Here is a 17,593-nt window from a genome sequence, read left to right on the forward strand (position 1 = left end):
GCTCCCCATGGCTACTCCCCACACGCAGTCCCCCTACCTGGTCCCTACCCTTGTTCCCCATACTAGGTCCCCAGGGCTGTTCAGGCTGCCCAGTCCCTACGGTCCCTACACCTGGTCCCCCCTACCCAGACCCCACGGCGGGTCCCCAGCCTCCATAACCCCCTCCCCACACTTGGTCCTCACAGCTGCACCCATGCCCAGTGCCCATCCCTGTCCCCACGCCCCGTTCCCATCGCTCCCAGCTCTCTATCCCCATCACGGGGACCAGCCGCTGCATCCCCATCCCACCAGGGCTTGGGGAGCTCCATCCACCGCCAGAGGAGATCCTCCTCCCTCCCCCCTCCCATCTCCCGGCCTTTCTTCTCCGCTCCCCCTGTCTCTAATTCTTCCTCCTGGCTGTAATGAGGGGATTACACGGCAAACTCCAGCAGGACGCCTTTGTGGGGAGACAATCCGAGTGGGGAAGGCAGTTCGGGGCTTTGTCCTCCACCGCCCCCCGGACCCGCGCTGGGGGGGGACATTTAGAGCAATTACTTGTCCAGAAAGTAACTGTCAATCATTCTTAAAGGGGAAGGCCTCCAATTAATAACCTCGTCTTAATCCCTTGGACTCATTTCCAATCTGCGGTGCCTTGGTGACATCTGCAACACTAAATAAAGATTCTCCCGAGCCTTAGCACCGCGGTTCTGTGACAAATAAGAAGACTAAGAGGCAACTTTGGCTGCCAAATCTGCGAGATCGGCGCGCTTGAGCCGTTTGTTTGGTTCCCAGGAGGGACCAGCAAAGTTAAATACTCCTGGAAAAGCCGAGTTGGGCCCAGCAGGTAATGCCTTTTATTGCGGTTCGGGAGGAAGCGTCCAGGGGAGAGGCTGAGGACGGGACCGGGCAACCCTGGGGTGTCCCGGGGGTGTCCCCAGGGCTGGGACCCTTCCTCGGCGCTCGGGAGCAGGCGCTGGTTCCCATCAGCATCACTCACACCTCAGTGCCGGAGGGCAGGAGCTGTCCTTGCTCCCCAGCAGCATCAGCAAGCCCAATCCTGGCAGCCAGATGGGCTTTGGAGGGGAGAACCCCGGGACCCCCTGAGAGCCAGGGCTGTGTCCTCCGTGTCCCTGCTGCTGGGGAGGCCGCTTGTCCCCACTGATGTTCTGCTGTTGCTGGCTCTGGGGAAATCAACTTTGTCCAACCTCAGCCAGGGCTTGATGCTGCTCCTGTTGCTTTTTTGGGTGCCCTCTATAAGAGGGAATCCCACGCCAGCCGGCAGCTCCTGTGGGAAAGCCACAGGTCAAGGCACCGAGTAGATGGGGACGAACCCTCCTGAGGCTCCGGGCCCTTGTGCTTCCAGCACAGTTGTAAAGCTCAAGGGCTCAAACCCCCAAATTGCCACCAGGATGATGCAGGAAAATGTCCACTGCGAGCAGGGGGGGGCTCTTCCCTGCACCCGGATTGAGGCAGCAATCCCAAGTGGTGCAGGCTCAGGGATCCGAGGAATGGGAGCCATGGGGTGACTGGTGCCAATGGGGTCCCCTCTGTGGCCAGGGATATACATGGCCATGGCCACTCAGAGCAGTGGGAGGGGGGCCAGCCCTGCAGCGTTGTTTTGCTTTCTTCATGTCATTCCCATTCCCATTCCAGGGCTTCCTCAGCTTCCCGGTGGGATTTGAACTTCCTTTGCCTCCTGATGGGGTCAGGGTGGGGGGACACTGACCCCTCCTCACACTTGCCCCATTCTGTCCCAGCACCCCCAGCCTGTGCCACCCTTCACTCTCAGCACCCATTGCACCCATTCCCATTGCCCCAGTGCCCCCATTGCCCTGGGGGGCCATGGTGGGGTGCCGGGACCCACAGGGGGTCTGGGACCCAGGTCAAGGCTCCGGGTGCTCAGCCCCTTCCCTTCTTCTTTCAGGCGCAGAGCTGCTCAAATGAGAAGTGGGTGAGTGAGAAGGGGGTGGCAGCGGGGGGGACGACCCTGAACCCTTCCCACATCCCAGCCCAGGACACACCATGACACTTGCACAGTGTCCCCTGCATCCCCAGCACCACCCACCCCATCCCCAGAGCACCCCATGGTCAGCACCCACCCCCCGGTGGATCCACCCCACATGCTGGATCCCCAGGGAATACTGCAGGAGGATTTCCAGTGCCCGATGGAAAGCTCAAAGGTGGAACATTGCAAGGGTTGAACCTGCTTGTATCATGTGGGAAAAGGTTCTTAGCCCAGGGGGACTGCACTGGGTTGCTCTGGCCATGTTTGGGGACCACCACTGGGTCCTCCAAAGGCTTGGGGCTGGACTCATAATCCATAAGGAAGAGGCTGGAAGAGAGGAACTGGGCTGGAAGGATGGAGCTGACCCAGGCTCGGTCTCCTCCACACCAGGGCAGGTGAGCTCCTGCCGATGGTGCTTTCATAAAACCCTCTACTTGAGGTGAAATTTGGCTTTTGGCTTCAGGGCACATTGGCCTGGTGGGATCTGAGAGTGGAGCCAAGTATGGGTGCTCAGGACACCATTCCCAGGACCCCGTGTCAATCCTGGGGATAGTGCTGCAGCAGAAGAGATTACACCTTTTCATAACCCATCCATCATCCATCAACCATCCATCCATCATCCCTCCATGCATCCACCCACCCACCCATCCATCCGTTCATCAACCATCCCTCCATCCATCCGTCCATCAACCATCCCTCCCTCCCTCCCTCCCTCCATCCCTCCATCCATCCCTCCATCCACCCCCTTGTCCAGCTGTCCCTGACCTGGGGTTTCATGGGAGAGTCGCAGTCCCCAAGCTCCGGGTAACCCCCAGTCCCCTCACAGGCACCACCATGTTCCTGAATAAGTGCGAGGGGGACTCCGAGGCTGCCCCCCCGGCTGCCGCCGCTGCCGAGGAGGAGGAGGAGCAGCCCAAGAAGAAGCACCGGCGGAACCGCACCACCTTCACCACGTACCAGCTCCACGAGCTGGAGCGCGCCTTCGAGAAGTCCCACTACCCCGACGTGTACAGCCGCGAGGAGCTCGCCATGAAGGTCAACCTGCCCGAGGTCCGCGTGCAGGTAGGGCCAGGGGCACCCCAGGGGAGGCAGGGAGCACCCAGCACTGCAGAGCTTCGCTCTGAGCCCAGCTCCGTGCTTCAGTTTCCCCATTGCACAAGGGCAAGGGTGGCTCCTCTGCAGGCCTGGCTGCTCCTGCCCAGAAAAGGGGCTCGATGGCTGAGCCTGGCTCTCCAGCCCGAGTGCCAGAGGCTCTGTTCGGGGAGGGAGATGGGGTTTAGACCCCATTTTCCTTTGCTGGTGGTGGCTGCTCCCATCCCTGCAGCTGATCCAACAGAAAAGCAACCAAACAACTGCTCATGGCCACTTCTACTGGGAAAGCAGAAGCTCCTGATGGATTTGAGGGGTTTGGGGTTGTCAGAGCAGGGTGGCTCCAGGAGGGCTCAGGAAGTTTTGCTCCCTGAGGAAGAGCCTGGGGTCCCACCAGGATGCTCCCAATTGTCCCTGGGTTAAGGTCCCCCCTGAGCCTTCTCTTCTCCAGACTGAACCCCCCAGGTCCCTCAGCCATTCCCCATTACACTTGTGCTCCAGGCCCTGCACCAGCTCCGGTGCCCTTCTCTGGACAAACTCTGGCAAGTTTGCACCAGCACAGCCCAGTGTCCACCAGCAACTGTGACCGGTCCCTGGAGCTCCCCTGCTCTGCTCCCCCATCACAGTTTGGCTTCTAGAAGCTTTTGCCCGGGGGCTTCTGAAGGCCAGATGACATTAGACTGACTGACCGGTACCCAGTATGGGCACCCCAGAGTGGCCACTCCACCTGGAACATTCCATGAGGGACACACCATATGGGATACAGCCCCGTGGTGCACGGTGGGGCTCACCCTGGCTCTCACCTCACAGGTTTGGTTCCAGAACCGACGAGCCAAGTGGAGGCGGCAGGAGAAGATGGAGGCCAACTCCATGAAGCTCCACGACACCCCCATGCTCTCCTTCAACCGGCCCCCCATGACCCCCAACGTGGGGCCCATGAGCAACTCCCTCCCGCTGGACCCATGGCTGACGTCCCCCATCTCCAGTGCCACCACGGTCCACAGCATCCCCGGCTTCATGGGAGCCCCCCAGGCCCTGCAGCCCCCCTATGGGGGTCACTCCTTCCTCAGCACTCCGCCGCCCATGGCGCAGGGCATGCAGCCCATGGCCCCCGCGCCCTACCAGTGCGGCACCACCTTTGTGGACAAGTACCCGCTGGAGGAGGTGGACCAGAGGAGCTCCAGCATCGCCTCACTCCGCATGAAAGCCAAGGAGCACATTCAGACCATTGACAAGACATGGCAGCCCATTTGATGAATGCTCCCCTCCGGCTCCTCATCCTCACCCCGGCACCGGCTCAGCCCCCGGGCAGGCGAGGGGGGTGATAGTGGGACCATTGGGATCAGCAGGACCAGCACAGGACAGGGATGCTGGGCTGCATCTCCCCCTGCTGAGCCAGCACTGCTACTGCCAGGGGAGCAAGCGGGGCGCTGGTGGGACCCCGCGGTTTGGGGGCACCCTGGCAGCCTTGCCAAGGCATTGACCTGGCCTGAGGATATGGCCAAGTCTCGGGGGTCCCAGCTGGACATCTCCTTGTCCCACCCTTTCCCCTTCTTATTATTAACATTTTTTTAACGCTGCAGATTTGAACAAAACAGACACAAAGCTCCAGGTTTAGGGAGTATTTGGGGGGATTCTTTTTTAGCCGCATCGGGGACGATGCTCGGTGTACTGGTAGATGAGGAGATGGCTGTATCCTGAGTAAAGAGAGAAACTTAACGGCAGCCGCATTGGCTGTGCTGCTCATTAGTGTGCTGAGAGCTCCGGGGGGGGGCATGCGGGAGCATCACCCAGGACACCCCCTCCCCTCGCCCTTGGGTTGGGCTCGGATACAGGCACCAGTGACTTGCTCTGGGCTGTGGCTGTGTTCTCAGCAGCTCATCAAGGGGCATCTGCTCATCCCCCCTTGGTCCAACTGCCCCCATTGCTCCCCTGTGGAACTCACCTGGCCACATGCTGGTATCACAAAGCCACCCCATGGCACTGGGTGGCAGCGGGACCTCAGCTTGGTGACAGGGCCAGGAGCCCTGGGAACCTCACGGCACCTGTGGGAGGGTGACAAGGTGTCCCGGGGGTTCCCAGCATGGCTCTGCAGCCCCAGGGGACCCAGCTGCCTGGCACCAGGGCTCAGTGACACCATCATAGAGGGGCCTGCAGAGGAGACCTTCCCCTTGAACAGAGATGGATGAACCTGCAGTGGCTTTGGGGTGCTGAAGCATGGATGGCTGGTGGGCTGGGGGCTCAGCCCCGGGCCAGTGGGAGCCCCAGGTCCCTGGGGATCCCTAGGGAAGAGGAGCGGGCTCCAAGTGATCTTCCTCCCACCAACACAAGAAGTTTCCTGAACCCAGGGTGTTGCTGGGACCGGATGTGGGGATGCTGCCCCATCCCCACCGTGGCCCCACCACCCCAGGGGGTCTCCCCCGCACCAGACCCCATCCAGTGTGCCCAGGGTCAGGCTGGGATGCCACCGGGCCAGCCGAGGCGCTGACCCCAGCGAGACCCTGCTCCTTGTGTGCCCCCCGTCCCCCGGCTGCTGCTGCCCGGCTGCTTCGTTAGTAACAATTAAACCTCCAACGAGCCATTAAACGCATAATCGATGTTCCCCCGGCTCCGCAGCCCAGCTAATGGGGCAGGGCCGGGGCAAAGCAGCCGCGCTGCGGCGGGGACATAATGAACTAAGGGCAGTGGAAGTAATGGGGTTTGATCCGAGGGAAGGGACGCGCTCAATGGGGCTGCACGTTTCACATGACATCAGTGCCGAGGCTGGCGCCAGCGCGGGGCTCCCCCCGGCTCCCCAGCGCCAACAAAAGCCGTGAGCGCGGCGGCTCAGCGGCCCCCACCCGGCCAAGGGGGCACTGATGGGGCTGAGGCTGCTCCTGCCCCACTTCCCCCACTGGCCACTGCCACCCAAAAGCGTCTCCCTGGCTTGGGATGCGGTGGGCGTGCAGTGGGGCAAGGGCAGCATGGCACCCACGGGGGGGTCCCTAATGGGGGGGGTGACCTTCCCTCCCGAGGGCATTTAATGCAGAAACAGGCAAGAGTTGTGGTCTAAACCGATGCCATTTCACTGCAGGACAGAGCCCAGAGCCCCCATCCTCCCCTCTTTACTGGTGCTTTCCCCACTTGAGATCCAGTTTGGGGAAAACCCAAGCAAAAAGGCATTTTTCACCCCCCTCCGAGATCCCAATCCCATCTGAAATCACTGACTGCCCCCTCCCGCACCAGAGCTTGTACTGGGAGGACTGGGGCATTCCCCCAGGCCCTCGTGGCAGAGCAGGAGCCCTCCCACTCCCACCCTCTCTAATCCCCTCCTGCAGGATTTGCCCCTTAATCTGCTTATTTCTCTCTATTTCTTCGAGACCTGGATGAAGCCAACCCTGCTCCAGTACTGAGCTGTGGGCTCTGGGCACCATGCCCCTGCGCACATGGGGCTGGCACTGCCCAGGGACATGGCTGAGGGTGCTGCAGGACCTGCAGCCCTGACATGGTTGAGCGGTGACCGTCGGCTGCAGAGGGGATGAGGCAGCAAACTGAGCACCCAGAGCTCCATAGGGCTGCTCACAGGTCCCGGCACCCATGGGTGGAATGAGACAAGTGGACATGAGGAAGACACAGGGTATTCCCTCAACCTATGGAGCCAGGCTGAGAGCTGGCCTGGGGCAGCCTGGAGAAGAGAAGGCTCCTTAAGGAGAGACCTTAGAGCAGCTCCAGTGCCTAAAGGAAACCTGGAGAGGGGCTTTGGACAAGGGCCTGTAGGGACAGGCCAAGGGGAATGGCTTTAACCTGCCCCAGGGGAGACGGAGATAACTCTTAGGCAGAAGCTCTTCCCTGTGAGGGTGCTGAGGCGCTGGCACAGGGTGCCCAGAGAAGCTGTGGCTGCCCCATCCCTGGCAGTGCTCAAGGCCAGGTTGGACACAGGGGCTTGGAGCAACCTGCTCCAGTGGAAGGGGTCCCTGCCCGTGGCAGGGGTTGGGGCTGGAGGAGCTTTAAGGTCCCTTCCAACCCAAACCATTCCATAATACAACTCCTCCATGGGCACCGTAACCCCAGAAGGTCCAAAGCTGGGGTGCAACATGGCAGTCAATGTCCTGCGGGAGCCACCCCATTCCTGATGGGAACGAGTGGTGCCCCACAGGTTCCAGTCTGGGGACCCTCTCTCGGGGCCCACCTGCACGGAGGCTGCTCCTCTCCACCTGGACGCACACCCACTGGGAGAAGGTGAAGGCATTCCCACGGTTCACACGGCAGATGAACCACTCAGAACGGCCCCGCAGTGCAGCCGTGTCCATCACCAGTTCTGGGGACGTGGCTCCAGGCACCTACAGGACAGGAGGTGACCAGGACTGGGGTCTCTCTGACCCATCCTGCACCATGGCCGGGGCAGGCGCTCACCTCCTGCCTCCCGCAGAACCACTGGTACGTGAGCCCCGGTGAGCCGGCGGCCCGGCAGCTCAGGGACACATGTGTCCCCTCTGCCACCACCTGCGACTCCGGCTGCTCCACAATGCAGATTGTATCCTGGACTGGGAGAGGAGAGAGCAGCCTGGGCTGGCTGAGACCCCCCCTGCGCCAGCTTGTGAGGTCCTGTCCCATCCCAGCCCACCATAGCCTGTCCTCTTCCATCTCACCCCATCCAACTGCACCCTGTCCCATCCTACCCCTCAGTCCTGTCCCAGCCTCCTCATCTCTACCTGTCTCACCCAGTGCCACCCACCCCACCTTATCCTGTTCCATCCCATCCCACTCTGCTCTGCTCCACCCATCTTGTCACACTGTACCCTGTCTTATCCCATTCTGTTCCGCCCCTTCTCTTCCCACTCCATCCCACCCCATCCCTTCTTGTCCTGTCACAGCATGATCCCCGATCCCATCCTATCTCACCCTACTGCATCCATGCATCCTATCCCTTCTTCTCCCATCATGTCCCATTACTCCTCCCATCCCATCCCATCCCACCCTGTCTCACCCTACTGCACCCATCACAGGCCACCCCGCCCTGGGTGCTGCTGTCCAGAGCAAGCCCACCAGCAGGAAGCACTCATCTCCCCCTGCTTTCCCCCTGCTGGTGCCCCCTCCAGGCCCCGTGGGGCCCCGGTGCCCGTCCCTACCGGCACTGCTGAGGACGTGGCAGGCCTGCATGTGCCCCATCCTCTCCAGGCAGCCCAGCAGGTCCTGCAGGGTGCAGTTGCGCTCAGCCAGGAGCTGCAGGAGGCTCTGTGCGGGGCTGCCATGGGGCTCCAGCACCTTCAGCGAGCACATCTCCAGCTCCTCCTCGCTGCAAGGTACCTGCAGTGCTCAGCACCGCAGCCCAGCTCCCCCCGCCCAGGCTGTGGCCGCCATGGGGCCAGTGAGGGCCTGGCTCAGCCCACGGTGCTGCCGCCTGGGGACATCCCCTCTGCCCCTACCTGAACCTGAAGCGTTTCTCCACCGCCGCCACCTCAGCCAACCTGCGCCAGCCGCAGCCAGTGATGTCCAGGAGCTGGCAGAGTCGGGCCAGCACCTCCCCACCCAGCGAGCTGATGGGCGAGCTCCAGTCCCCCATCGCACCCAGCCCCTGCAGAGGGACCACAGTGACCACTGGTGATGGGGGAGAATGAGTGCCTGTGCCCCTCGAGACACCACCACAGTGCGTGTGGGTCTGGAGGGAGAGCACCGGCACAGGCGGGTATCCAGTCACCCGCCTGCAGGAGCCTCTCCAGGGAGGAGCTGGGATCTGGAGCCAGGAACTGAACACAGAGGAGCTCCCCTGGGACCAACCCTGACCCTGCAGGGGACAGAGAACAGGGGCCACCACAGAGGGCAGCGGCAGGGACCCCGTGAGGCATCAGCAGCCCCCTCAGCACCACCAGGCCCCTGGGGGGGGGCTCCAGAGCCAGCCTGAGCCCTGCTGGGCCACCACGAGGAGCATGGGAGGTTAGGGGAGGGTACAGGGGGGTGGCGGGAAGCACCTCGGGTCCCCTTAACCCTTGCAAAGGCTTTGGCAGTGAGGTGAGCATGGCACAAAGCAGGGGCAGCGCCCAGGGACCAGCGCCCTCCTCCTCCCCCCAACCCAGGCAGAACAAGGCACCCACAGGGGCTGGGTGCCACCAGGGGCTCCCAGGCAGAGACCAGGCCTTGGTGTCCCCAACACTGCCCCGCGGGTAGAGCACGGCACTCACCGCTGGACACAGCCCCAGCCCCAGCAGCTCCCAGCGCTGAGCCCACACAGAGGAAACGAGGGTTCAACCCCTCCAGCCCCCCCGCGCTGGGGCAGCAGCACTTCTGCTTCCTCCTGTGCCCCGGGAGCAAGACGCAGCCCCAGCACCGGCTCAGCCCTTCCCGCAGCAGCACCAGGGTTGAGGGAACCTCTGGAGATCACCCAGTGCAAGCCCTGCCAGGGCAGGGCCCCCCAAGCAGCTCACACAGGAATTCTGGCCATGGCTCCTCATCCCGTCGCTGGGCACCACCGAGAAGAGTTAGGCCCCATTCACCTGGCACCCACCTTTGAGCTATTGATCTGCATTGATGAGATCCCCTCCCAGCCTGCTCTTCTCTGACCAACGAGGCCAAGCTCCCGCATTCTCTCCTCATGTGAGATGCTCCAGACCCCTGAGCATCCCTGTGGCCTCTGCTGGATCCTCTCCAGCTCCTTGTCTCTCATCCCAGGGAGCACAGCCCTGGACACAGTTCTCCAGATGTGCCCTCACCAGGGTTAGTAGAGGAGGAATCGCCTCCCTTGACCTGCTGCCACACTCCTCCCAGGGCACCCCAGGATACTCTTGTCCCTCCTGGCCATAAGCTCACGACTGGCTCATGGTCAACTTATCACCCACCAGCACTCCCAGGTCCTTCTCAGCTGAACTGTTCTCTAGTAGCTGGGAGGACCTTGAAGGTGGCTGCTTTGTCCCCACAGCCCAACTTGAGGCCAGGCAGAAGCTGCTGGGCAGCGAGTCTAGGTCAGAGACAACCCAAGGTGACACCATGCTACCAGCAAAGCCAGTCCCCACCCCAAACTCACCCCATACGCCAGCGCAGGATCCTTCCAGAGCAGGACCCTTCTACCAGCAAAAAACCCAGCTTCTGTTTCACCAAATACACCAAAAATGCGTGGCTTGTGTTGCCTCAGCCCCTCACAGCTCTCCGGCATGAGGCGGGACCTGCGCTGAGCTTGCAGGTGACCTGGACTGGCCACTGCCCCATCACAGGCACCAGTCTCACCAGAGGTTTATTACTCATTTACAGCAAGAAGAGCAGCCCAAGAACAGAAGCTGGGCTCAGGGCAGCCCTGGGCACCTACAACTTCTTGCCCTTCTTCAGCTTGTTGCGCTGCCACGTGTTGTACCTCCGCAGGCGCCTCCAGTACTCGATGGAGTTGGGATCCAGCTCCTCCAGCTTCTTGGGAGGCCCGAGGTGGATCTTAAAGAGCCTGTGAGCAAACACAGAGGATGAGGCTAAAGAAGGGAGGGAAAATGGACAGGCAGGGGACGGCGCGACCGAAGTGTGTGACTGGGACACGTGGATCCACACCCTCCACAGGCACAGTGCCCCCGGCTCCAGCCCTCAGCAGGGCCTCTGGGCTCTGGAGCAGCAGCTTTCCTTCTCCCAGAGCAGCTCCGTGTCCGTCACACCTGTCTGTGCCTCTGGGATGCACCTCCGTAAGGACACAGCAAGGGGCGCAGGCAGCACCTACCAGTCCGGGTACTCAGAGTCGGGCTTCAGGGCCACCTCGGGGCCATCCTTGAAGTAATTGACGCCCATGGCGTAGGCGCTGAGCATGGCGGGGTCAGTGCACACCTCCGGCGGCTTCAGCCCCTCCTTCGGCACGCTCTTGCCCTTCACCTTCACAGCTGCGGGACAAGGGCAGGGTCAGAGCGGGGAGAGGGGGAGCGGGAGCAGGAGCTCAGTCTGGGCAAGGGACGGGGCGAGAGCCGGGCCCCGGCGGGGGCAGCAGCACCGGGGCAGGAAGGAGAGACCGGGGACGGGAGGCACAGGGCAGAGGAGAGAGCTGGGGCCGGGCGAAGGGGACCGGGGAAGGGCCGGGGAGGAAGGGCCGGGGCTCACCCGGTTTCTTGGCGTAGCCACGGGCCGGGCCGGGGAACGCCGCCCGCAGCAGCAGCGCCCGGGCCGCCATCTTGGGGCGCGCGCGGCCCCCGGAACAGCGATAGGCTGAGCCCGGGGAAGGGGCGGGGCCCACCGGGAGGGGTGGGGCAGCGCATGCGCAGCGAGCCCGGCAGCGAGGTCCGGCCGTGCCCCGCCCCGCCCCGCGCCGTGGACCCCGCCGGTTCCCCGCGGGCTGCCGGGAGCGCTGCGGCTCCGGAGCCGCCGGCCATGGACGCGGAGGAGGAGCCCGCAGCGCGGCCCAGCGGCCTGGAGCGGAGCGCGGGGAGCGGGCGGCCGGAGCTGCCGCCCTTCGCCTTCCCGCCCCCTGGCTGCGGCTCCAGGCAGGACCTGCCCGGCCCCGGGAGCCGGCGGGGACCCGTCCCGGGCCCTCCCGCGGTCTCTGGGAGCGGACGCGGCCTGGGAGGGCCCATGGACGAGGAGGGAGCGAGCGCGGGGCCGCGGGGCCCCGGGAGCTGGGAACCGGGTGCTGGGAGCGCCCTCGCGGCCCCTGGCAGCAGCGACTCTGCGGGCATGGAGCTGGACGAGGCTGCGGAGGACGAAGTCCCGGAGCTGCGAGCTCTGCTGGGGCAGCTCGAGAGCCTCGACCCCAGCCTCTGCGACCCCCCTTGCTCCGAGCAGAGCCCGGGCGCTGCCACCGCTTCTTCGGCGGGGAGCCGGGCCAGGCGGTGCCGGGGCCGGTGCCTGCCGTGCCCGCTGCACGTGGCCACGGGCCGGGGCCTGGACACCCGGCGCTGCTGCGCCCAGCAGTCGGCCTGCTCCCGGCCCTGCCACGGGCTGCTGTTCGCCGAGGCCGAGCGGGAGGACTTGCTGAGCCTCCTGTGCCACGAGGGGGGCCTGCCCGAGCCCGGCGCCGGGACCCCCTTGGCTTGCTCCAGTGTCTTGTGTGGGGCCAGCCTGGAAGTGCTTCGGGCTCAGGAGGAGCCGGCTGCTGCGGGGAGCCCGGAGGAAGGAGCCTGCGGCAGCGGGCGCTGTGCAGAGGAGCTGAGCGAGCTCGGCTCCAGCAGTGAGAGCCCCCGGGACTGCTCCCCAGAGCCAGCCTGGGTGTCCTTGTCACCCGCCCCGGAGAAGGAGCAGGCGCCGCCGGGCGCTGTCACCGTGAGTGCCCCGGGGCTCTGGTGGGGGCGGAGGGGAGCCAGGGGTGGCTTCTCCTCGGGTGCCCGGATCTGACCCTCGGGACTGGCTTTGGCTGCCTGAGCGCAGGGGCTGCTCGCACGGCTGAGCCCCGGGATCCCGGCCGCAGCCTCACCTGCTTTGCTGTTGCTTTGCAGAGCAGGGAACCTCCATCCTCCCACCCGGCCTTCAAAGAGGGTGAGTCCTGACCCACCACCTCCTCCTCAGACCCGGGCTAAAGGACATGGAGGGAGCACCCAGCTCTGCGCCCATAGAGGATGGGAACGTGGCTGCAGACTCCAGGGAGCTCTTTCAGTCCCTCACTGAGCAAATGGGGGTGCTCCAGGGATTGGGGAGGGGGCAATGGGTGGGTTTCAGGCTCGGGAAGGGAGAAAGAAGAATTCCAGAAGGAAGCAGCCCTGGGGCAGAGTTGGTTTAACCGATGGTGCCAGGGGCTGTCTGCCAGGTGCCATGTGTAGGAACACAGTTAACGGGCAGCAGGACTTGGTACCTCTGGGGTGGGGGGGACCAGCCCCTGCTTAGTCCCTCCGGATACCTCAGTTCCAGGCCCCTGTGAGCCGGAGGATCTGCTGGACGGTGTGATTTTTGGAGCCAAGTACCTGGGCTCCACGCAACTGATCTCTGAGCGGAATCCCCCGACCAGTGTCCGCATGGCACAGGCCCAGGAGGCAGTGGACAGGATCAAGGTGCACGAAGGGAAGGGGCACAACTGTCATGAGCCTGGTGCCCCATGGGTGTGGGGCGCCGCTGGGGACCTGCGCAGGGACCTCCTGGCTGTGGGGCAGGCCCCCCCCCGGCAGCAGCAGCAGTGACCCGGGTGCTTTGTCCTCCAGGCCCCGGAGGGGGAGTCGCAGCCCATGACAGAGGTGGAGTTGTTTGTCTCCACGCAGAGGATCAAGGTGCTCACGGCTGACACACAGGTGAGCAGGGAGCATCCACATGGATGTGGGGCTCTCCATGGTCAGCTCACACAGACGGGAGGTGTCCCTCAGCTCTCTGTGTGCTCACATGAAGCTTCTCATGTAAACTGCACCTCCTGGGAGCCACTGGGTTCCCAGCTTGAGCGGGGCGAGCCCCTGATGAAGGAGCTGTTTGTCCCTTGAGGCATAGAGCTGGTTTCTGCCCCTTACAGGAGGCCATGATGGATCACTCCCTGCAGACCATCTCCTACATCGCCGACATCGGCTCCCTCGTGGTGCTCATGGCACGGCGGAAGCTGCCACGGCAGGCGCCGGGTGCGGGGGAGAAGCGGCTCTACACCATGATCTGCCACGTCTTCCACTCAGCCAATGTGAGGAGGGAGAGGCACTTGGGAGGGTTACACCGGGAGCCTGGGCCTCATCCTGCTCTAATGTGACCAAGCGCTCTGGGTCTCCATGCTGGGGGCTTGCAGTGGGCACAGGGAGGGGGAAGGAGCCCACCTGAGCACCTCAGGTGCTGAGGCGCTGGCACAGGGTGCCCAGAGAAGCTGTGGCTGCCCCATCCCTGGCAGTGTTCAAGGCCAGGTTGGACACAGGGGCTTGGAGCAAGCTGCTCCAGTGGAAGGGGTCCCTGCCTGTGGCACGGGTTGGGGCTGCAGGAGCTTTAAGGTCCTTTCCAATCCAAACCAGGCTGGGATTCTATGATCTATGACATGGAAGAGTCCAGTGACAAAACTGGCATCATGCTGGGGCCCACGCCTTCAGGCGTGGAAGGATTGAGGATGCCTTGGAGTTCTCAGCCACAGTGTTGGCCACTGCAGGGTGCTGGCAGCTGCTGGCCAAGAGCTATGGGGACAAACAACTCCTTTCTCTTTCCTTAGGCCCAGGTCATTGCTCAGGCCATTGGGCAGGCATTCGGAGTCGCCTACCAGCGCTTCCTGGAGGCCAACAGCATCGACCCAGGCGAGCTGAGCCCTCGCCAGTACAGCCATACCCTGGAAGAGCAGGAGCAATACAATGCAGAGCTGAGCCACTTCTCCCAGCAGGAGAACTGCAAGGACGTAAGAGCTGCTTTGGAGGGGTGGAACAGTGTGGTCACCCCCTCCGTGGCTCCCCAGGACACCCATGCTGGCACATGCACCCTGTGACTGGTGGTCATAATCCATGCGTGCCACCCCTCTGCAGGTCTGCATCCGGAAGCAGAAGGGGGAGATTCTAGGCATTGCCATCGTGGAGTCGGGATGGGGCTCCATCCTGCCCACGGTGGTCATCGCCAACCTGATGCATGGGGGCCCTGCAGAGAGGTCGGGTGAGCTGAGCATCGGGGACCGCCTCATGTGCATCAACGGGATGAGCCTGGTGGGGCTGCCCCTCGCCACATGCCAGAGCATCATCCGGGTGAGCCTCCTCCAACCCAGCAGGACCAGTGCTGGCAGGGATGAGCGGCAGCCCCACTGCTTCTGAATGTGCCCGAGAGTGTCTGTAACACCGGGGTGTACCCCCCGATGCTCTGGCTGGGGGGGGGGGTAGGTGAGAGGAGGCTGTGGGGCAGAGCAGGAAGGAGCGTGGGACCCATTCTCATCCTAGTTCCTGCTCTTGAGTGCTTGGGAGGAAAGGATGTGACAAGGCAGGGGCAAAGCTGGGGACAAAACTTGCTGTGTCAGCGTTCAAGTGCCTGAGGAGGGTGGGTGAGGAGGCAGGTTCCTGAGCTGGAGGGAACAGGGAGTCCAGAGAGGCCATGGAGGTGCTGTGAGGGCTGAAGCAGCTCTGCTCTGGAGCCAGGCTGAGAGAGCTGGGCTAGGTCAGCCTGGAGAAGAGAAGGCTCCTGAAGGGGAGACCTGAGAGCAGCTCCAGTGCCTGAAGGGGCTGCAGGAAACCTGGAGAGGGGCTTGGGACAAGGGCCTGTAGGGACAGGCCAAGGGGAATGGCTTGAACCTGCCTGAGGGGAGACTGAGATGAGCTCTTAGGCAGAAGCTCTTCCCTGTGAGGGTGCTGAGGCGCTGGCACAGGGTGCCCAGAGAAGCTGTGGCTGCCCCATCCCTGGCAGTGTTCAAGGCCAGGTTGGACACAGGGGCTTGGAGCAAGCTGCCCTAGTGGAAGGTGTCCCTGCCCGTGGCAGGGGTTGGAGCTGGATGATGTTAAGGTCCCTTCCAACCCAAACCAGTCTGGGATTCTGTGAACCTGTTACATCTTCTACCTCTCAGGCAGGAAGGAGCTTAGGGCAAGAACAGTGTGGCCTCAGGGCAGAGTGAGACATCTTGGACTGGATTTACAAATTCTCCCTGAATTTGAGCATGGCAGATCCCTGTGTGTGCCTCCGTTTCCCCACTGAACACAGGTTGCTGATCCTTAGCACCATGGCTGCGTCACCCCTCAGCACAGCTGCCAGTGTCCGACAAAGCCATGTCCCATCTTTCAGGAGCTGAAGCACCAGACAGAGGTGACACTGAACATTGTGCACTGTCCCCCTGTCACCACAGCTGTCATCCGGCGCCCTGACTCCAAGTACCAGCTGGGCTTCTGTGTTGAGAACGGTGTGGTGAGTTCTTGGAGTGTGCCAAGGGCTCCAGTCACTCTTCTGCAGGAGCCACGCGGTTCTGGCTGTGTCCACACTGTTCCAGTGCTCCTCAGGCTTCCACAGGGAAAGAACCATTGCTTGTGCTACAGGAGAAGGCTTCTGAGAGCTCTCCTGCAGCATCGGGGGTTGGATCTGTCACCCTGGTGCTCCTTTGCTGTTTGCTTTCAGGGTGGTGCTTTCTTTCTGGCTTTCGTGGCATGTCCTTAGGGACATTGTTGCTCTTGCCCGTGTTCCAGCTGCTCCCTGCTCTTGAGGCTGTGTTGGAAAAGCAGAGGAGCATTTCCAGGGCCAGTGGAAGCTGATGGGCAAGTGGAGGGTGTGGAATCGCTGCAGCCCACTAGCTGCTGCCCCAGGAAGGAGCTCTGACTGCAGCCCAGATGGGAGCACAAGGGTTTGATGGGCTCTGATGGGGGGAGCCAGGGGAGCAGAAGTCTGTGTGCTGCAGCTCAGCACATGGCCCCAGTGGCAGTGATGCAGAGGGACATCCCAGCCCTTGCTGTGTGCTGAAGGAGAAACACCCAAGTGCAGAGCTCTTACTGGGAGCCTGCCCAGATGCAGGGGTTTGGGAGCCGTTGTTCCTGTCCCTGGGCTGTGGGCACAGCTCTGATCCTTTTTCCCTGCCCAGATCTGCAGCCTGATGCGCGGGGGCATTGCAGAGAGAGGCGGCATCCGCGTGGGGCACCGCATCATCGAGATCAACGGACAGAGTGTGGTGGCAACACCACACGAGAGGATCATCCAGATCCTCACGCAGGCTGTCAGTGAGGTGAACTGGGGCTGGGGCTGGGGCTGCCCACGGAGCTGGTTTGGCAGCAGCACCCTGCAGCCTGGGCTTTGGCATCCCTAGCTGATGTGTGTGTTTCTGCCCAGGTCCACATCAAGACGATGCCAGCCTCCACGTACCGCCTGCTGACAGGGCAGGAGCAGCCCCTCTTCCTCTGAGCACCAGCCTGGCTGCTGCTGCACGTGCCTGGGGCTGCATGGACAGGACAAGCTCTGCTTCATGCCCCAGCACCCTCAGCAGAGCCTCAGGTCCCCGGCGGAGTCTAATCCTGCACCTCCTCAGCTGTACTCAGGACACAGGGGGAGGTTCTGGGGTCCTGAGCAGTGTCAGTGCCGGTGGTGCCACAGTTTGGGCACCTCCTCCCCACCTCACAGTGCCTGTTCTGGCCATTCACGGGGTCCCTCACCTTGGCCTGGTGCCGGCAGGAGAGGGGACGCCACATGAAAGGTGTCACCCATGTGCTCACTGCAGATAGCACTTCTACACTCACCGATGGTGCCTTTTGCGTGTGGGGCTGGTGCTAGAAGCGCAACTGCAGGGCTCACCCACTTGTGGGTGCACGCTGGCACCCCAAGGGAGACCCAGCAGCACCCTTGGCATCCACTCCTTCCTGGCTTTGCCAAGAGCCTGGGGGGTGCAGTCAGTTGCACTGAGCTGGGAAACTACCTCTGCCTTTGCCTGGTGGTGCCTGCAGCCGCTCTGAACTCGTGTCTGGGTTTCAGCTCTCGGTGTGAAGAAGGGGAACACAGGACACAGCACTGCCTAGGCCCACATCCTGCTGGGAGCCCGGGATCATGAGCCCAATGATCAGCCCTGGTGCTGTGTTTTCACCCCGTGGCTGAGGTGGTGCTGACCTGGCTGTGCCCAGGTTGGTGTTAAAATAAACGTTGTAGGGAAGATGGGAGGCTGTGTTTTGGGAGCAGGGGAGGCTCTAGTGTTAGATGTTGGAAGTCCCACCATGGCCACCCTGCTCCATGGATTTCCATTGTGTGCTGCTACCCAGCACA

The 17,593-nt window shown here is 62.8% G+C and overlaps 4 protein-coding genes across 5 annotated transcripts; 2 read left to right on the forward strand and 2 right to left on the reverse strand.

Moving 5' to 3' along the window:
- The first annotated feature begins 2,815 nt into the window (after nucleotides 1-2,815).
- On the forward strand, nucleotides 2,816-4,327 carry RAX2 (retina and anterior neural fold homeobox 2). The gene is made up of 2 exons (XM_061467001.1): nucleotides 2,816-3,046; nucleotides 3,884-4,327. The coding sequence occupies exons 1-2, from the start codon at nucleotides 2,819-2,821 to the stop codon at nucleotides 4,325-4,327; spliced, it is 672 nt and encodes a 223-aa protein (XP_061322985.1). The 5' UTR covers nucleotides 2,816-2,818.
- Nucleotides 4,328-6,708: 2,381 nt separating this feature from the next.
- LOC133276293 (mucosa-associated lymphoid tissue lymphoma translocation protein 1-like) lies at nucleotides 6,709-9,461 on the reverse strand. 2 transcript variants are annotated; one of them, XM_061466995.1, is made up of 5 exons: nucleotides 9,232-9,461; nucleotides 8,485-8,627; nucleotides 8,182-8,348; nucleotides 7,466-7,596; nucleotides 6,709-7,392 (listed from the first exon to the last, which is right to left on the reverse strand). In XM_061466995.1, the coding sequence occupies exons 2-5, from the start codon at nucleotides 8,613-8,615 to the stop codon at nucleotides 7,060-7,062; spliced, it is 762 nt and encodes a 253-aa protein (XP_061322979.1). In that variant the 5' UTR covers nucleotides 8,616-8,627; nucleotides 9,232-9,461; the 3' UTR covers nucleotides 6,709-7,059. The 2 variants fall into 2 exon arrangements, with proteins under 2 accessions (XP_061322979.1, XP_061322978.1); XM_061466994.1 differs by having other exon boundaries at nucleotides 8,479-8,627; nucleotides 9,232-9,454.
- Nucleotides 9,462-10,261: 800 nt separating this feature from the next.
- MRPL54 (mitochondrial ribosomal protein L54) lies at nucleotides 10,262-11,198 on the reverse strand. The gene is made up of 3 exons (XM_061467005.1): nucleotides 11,114-11,198; nucleotides 10,743-10,899; nucleotides 10,262-10,478 (listed from the first exon to the last, which is right to left on the reverse strand). The coding sequence occupies exons 1-3, from the start codon at nucleotides 11,181-11,183 to the stop codon at nucleotides 10,346-10,348; spliced, it is 360 nt and encodes a 119-aa protein (XP_061322989.1). The 5' UTR covers nucleotides 11,184-11,198; the 3' UTR covers nucleotides 10,262-10,345.
- Nucleotides 11,199-11,266: 68 nt separating this feature from the next.
- APBA3 (amyloid beta precursor protein binding family A member 3) lies at nucleotides 11,267-17,485 on the forward strand. The gene is made up of 10 exons (XM_061466637.1): nucleotides 11,267-12,268; nucleotides 12,442-12,481; nucleotides 12,845-12,990; nucleotides 13,138-13,224; nucleotides 13,437-13,595; nucleotides 14,106-14,285; nucleotides 14,410-14,622; nucleotides 15,644-15,763; nucleotides 16,428-16,568; nucleotides 16,673-17,485. Exons 1-10 carry the CDS (start codon nucleotides 11,267-11,269, stop codon nucleotides 16,742-16,744), a joined length of 2,160 nt encoding a protein of 719 aa, XP_061322621.1. The 3' UTR covers nucleotides 16,745-17,485.
- The last annotated feature ends 108 nt before the right edge of the window (nucleotides 17,486-17,593 follow it).

Source organism: Pezoporus flaviventris, unplaced genomic scaffold (assembly GCF_033815535.1).
Source record: "Pezoporus flaviventris isolate CSIRO_AGI_PZ_B2104156 unplaced genomic scaffold, CSIRO_AGI_Pfla_v1 ptg000043l, whole genome shotgun sequence".
NCBI lineage: Eukaryota > Metazoa > Chordata > Aves > Psittaciformes > Psittacidae > Pezoporus > Pezoporus flaviventris.

Coding starts and splice junctions, on each gene's coding strand:
- APBA3 (XM_061466637.1), top strand. CDS start 11,267: ATGCGCAGCGAGCCCGGCAGCGAGGTCCGGCCGTGCCCCGCCCCGCCC. Junction 12,991..13,137: donor AGGCAGTGGACAGGATCAAG/GTGCACGAAGGG, acceptor TTTGTCCTCCAG/GCCCCGGAGGGGGAGTCGCA. Junction 14,623..15,643: donor CATGCCAGAGCATCATCCGG/GTGAGCCTCCTC, acceptor CCCATCTTTCAG/GAGCTGAAGCACCAGACAGA.
- MRPL54 (XM_061467005.1), bottom strand. CDS start 11,183: ATGGCGGCCCGGGCGCTGCTGCTGCGGGCGGCGTTCCCCGGCCCGGCC. Junction 10,900..11,113: donor TGGCTACGCCAAGAAACCGG/GTGAGCCCCGGC, acceptor CTTGTCCCGCAG/CTGTGAAGGTGAAGGGCAAG. Junction 10,479..10,742: donor GACTCTGAGTACCCGGACTG/GTAGGTGCTGCC, acceptor GTTTGCTCACAG/GCTCTTTAAGATCCACCTCG.
- RAX2 (XM_061467001.1), top strand. CDS start 2,819: ATGTTCCTGAATAAGTGCGAGGGGGACTCCGAGGCTGCCCCCCCGGCT. Junction 3,047..3,883: donor TGCCCGAGGTCCGCGTGCAG/GTAGGGCCAGGG, acceptor CTCACCTCACAG/GTTTGGTTCCAGAACCGACG.
- LOC133276293 (XM_061466994.1), bottom strand. CDS start 8,615: ATGGGGGACTGGAGCTCGCCCATCAGCTCGCTGGGTGGGGAGGTGCTG. Junction 8,349..8,478: donor GAGAAACGCTTCAGGTTCAG/GTAGGGGCAGAG, acceptor GGTACCTTGCAG/CGAGGAGGAGCTGGAGATGT. Junction 7,393..7,465: donor GGTTCTGCGGGAGGCAGGAG/GTGAGCGCCTGC, acceptor CCTGTCCTGTAG/GTGCCTGGAGCCACGTCCCC.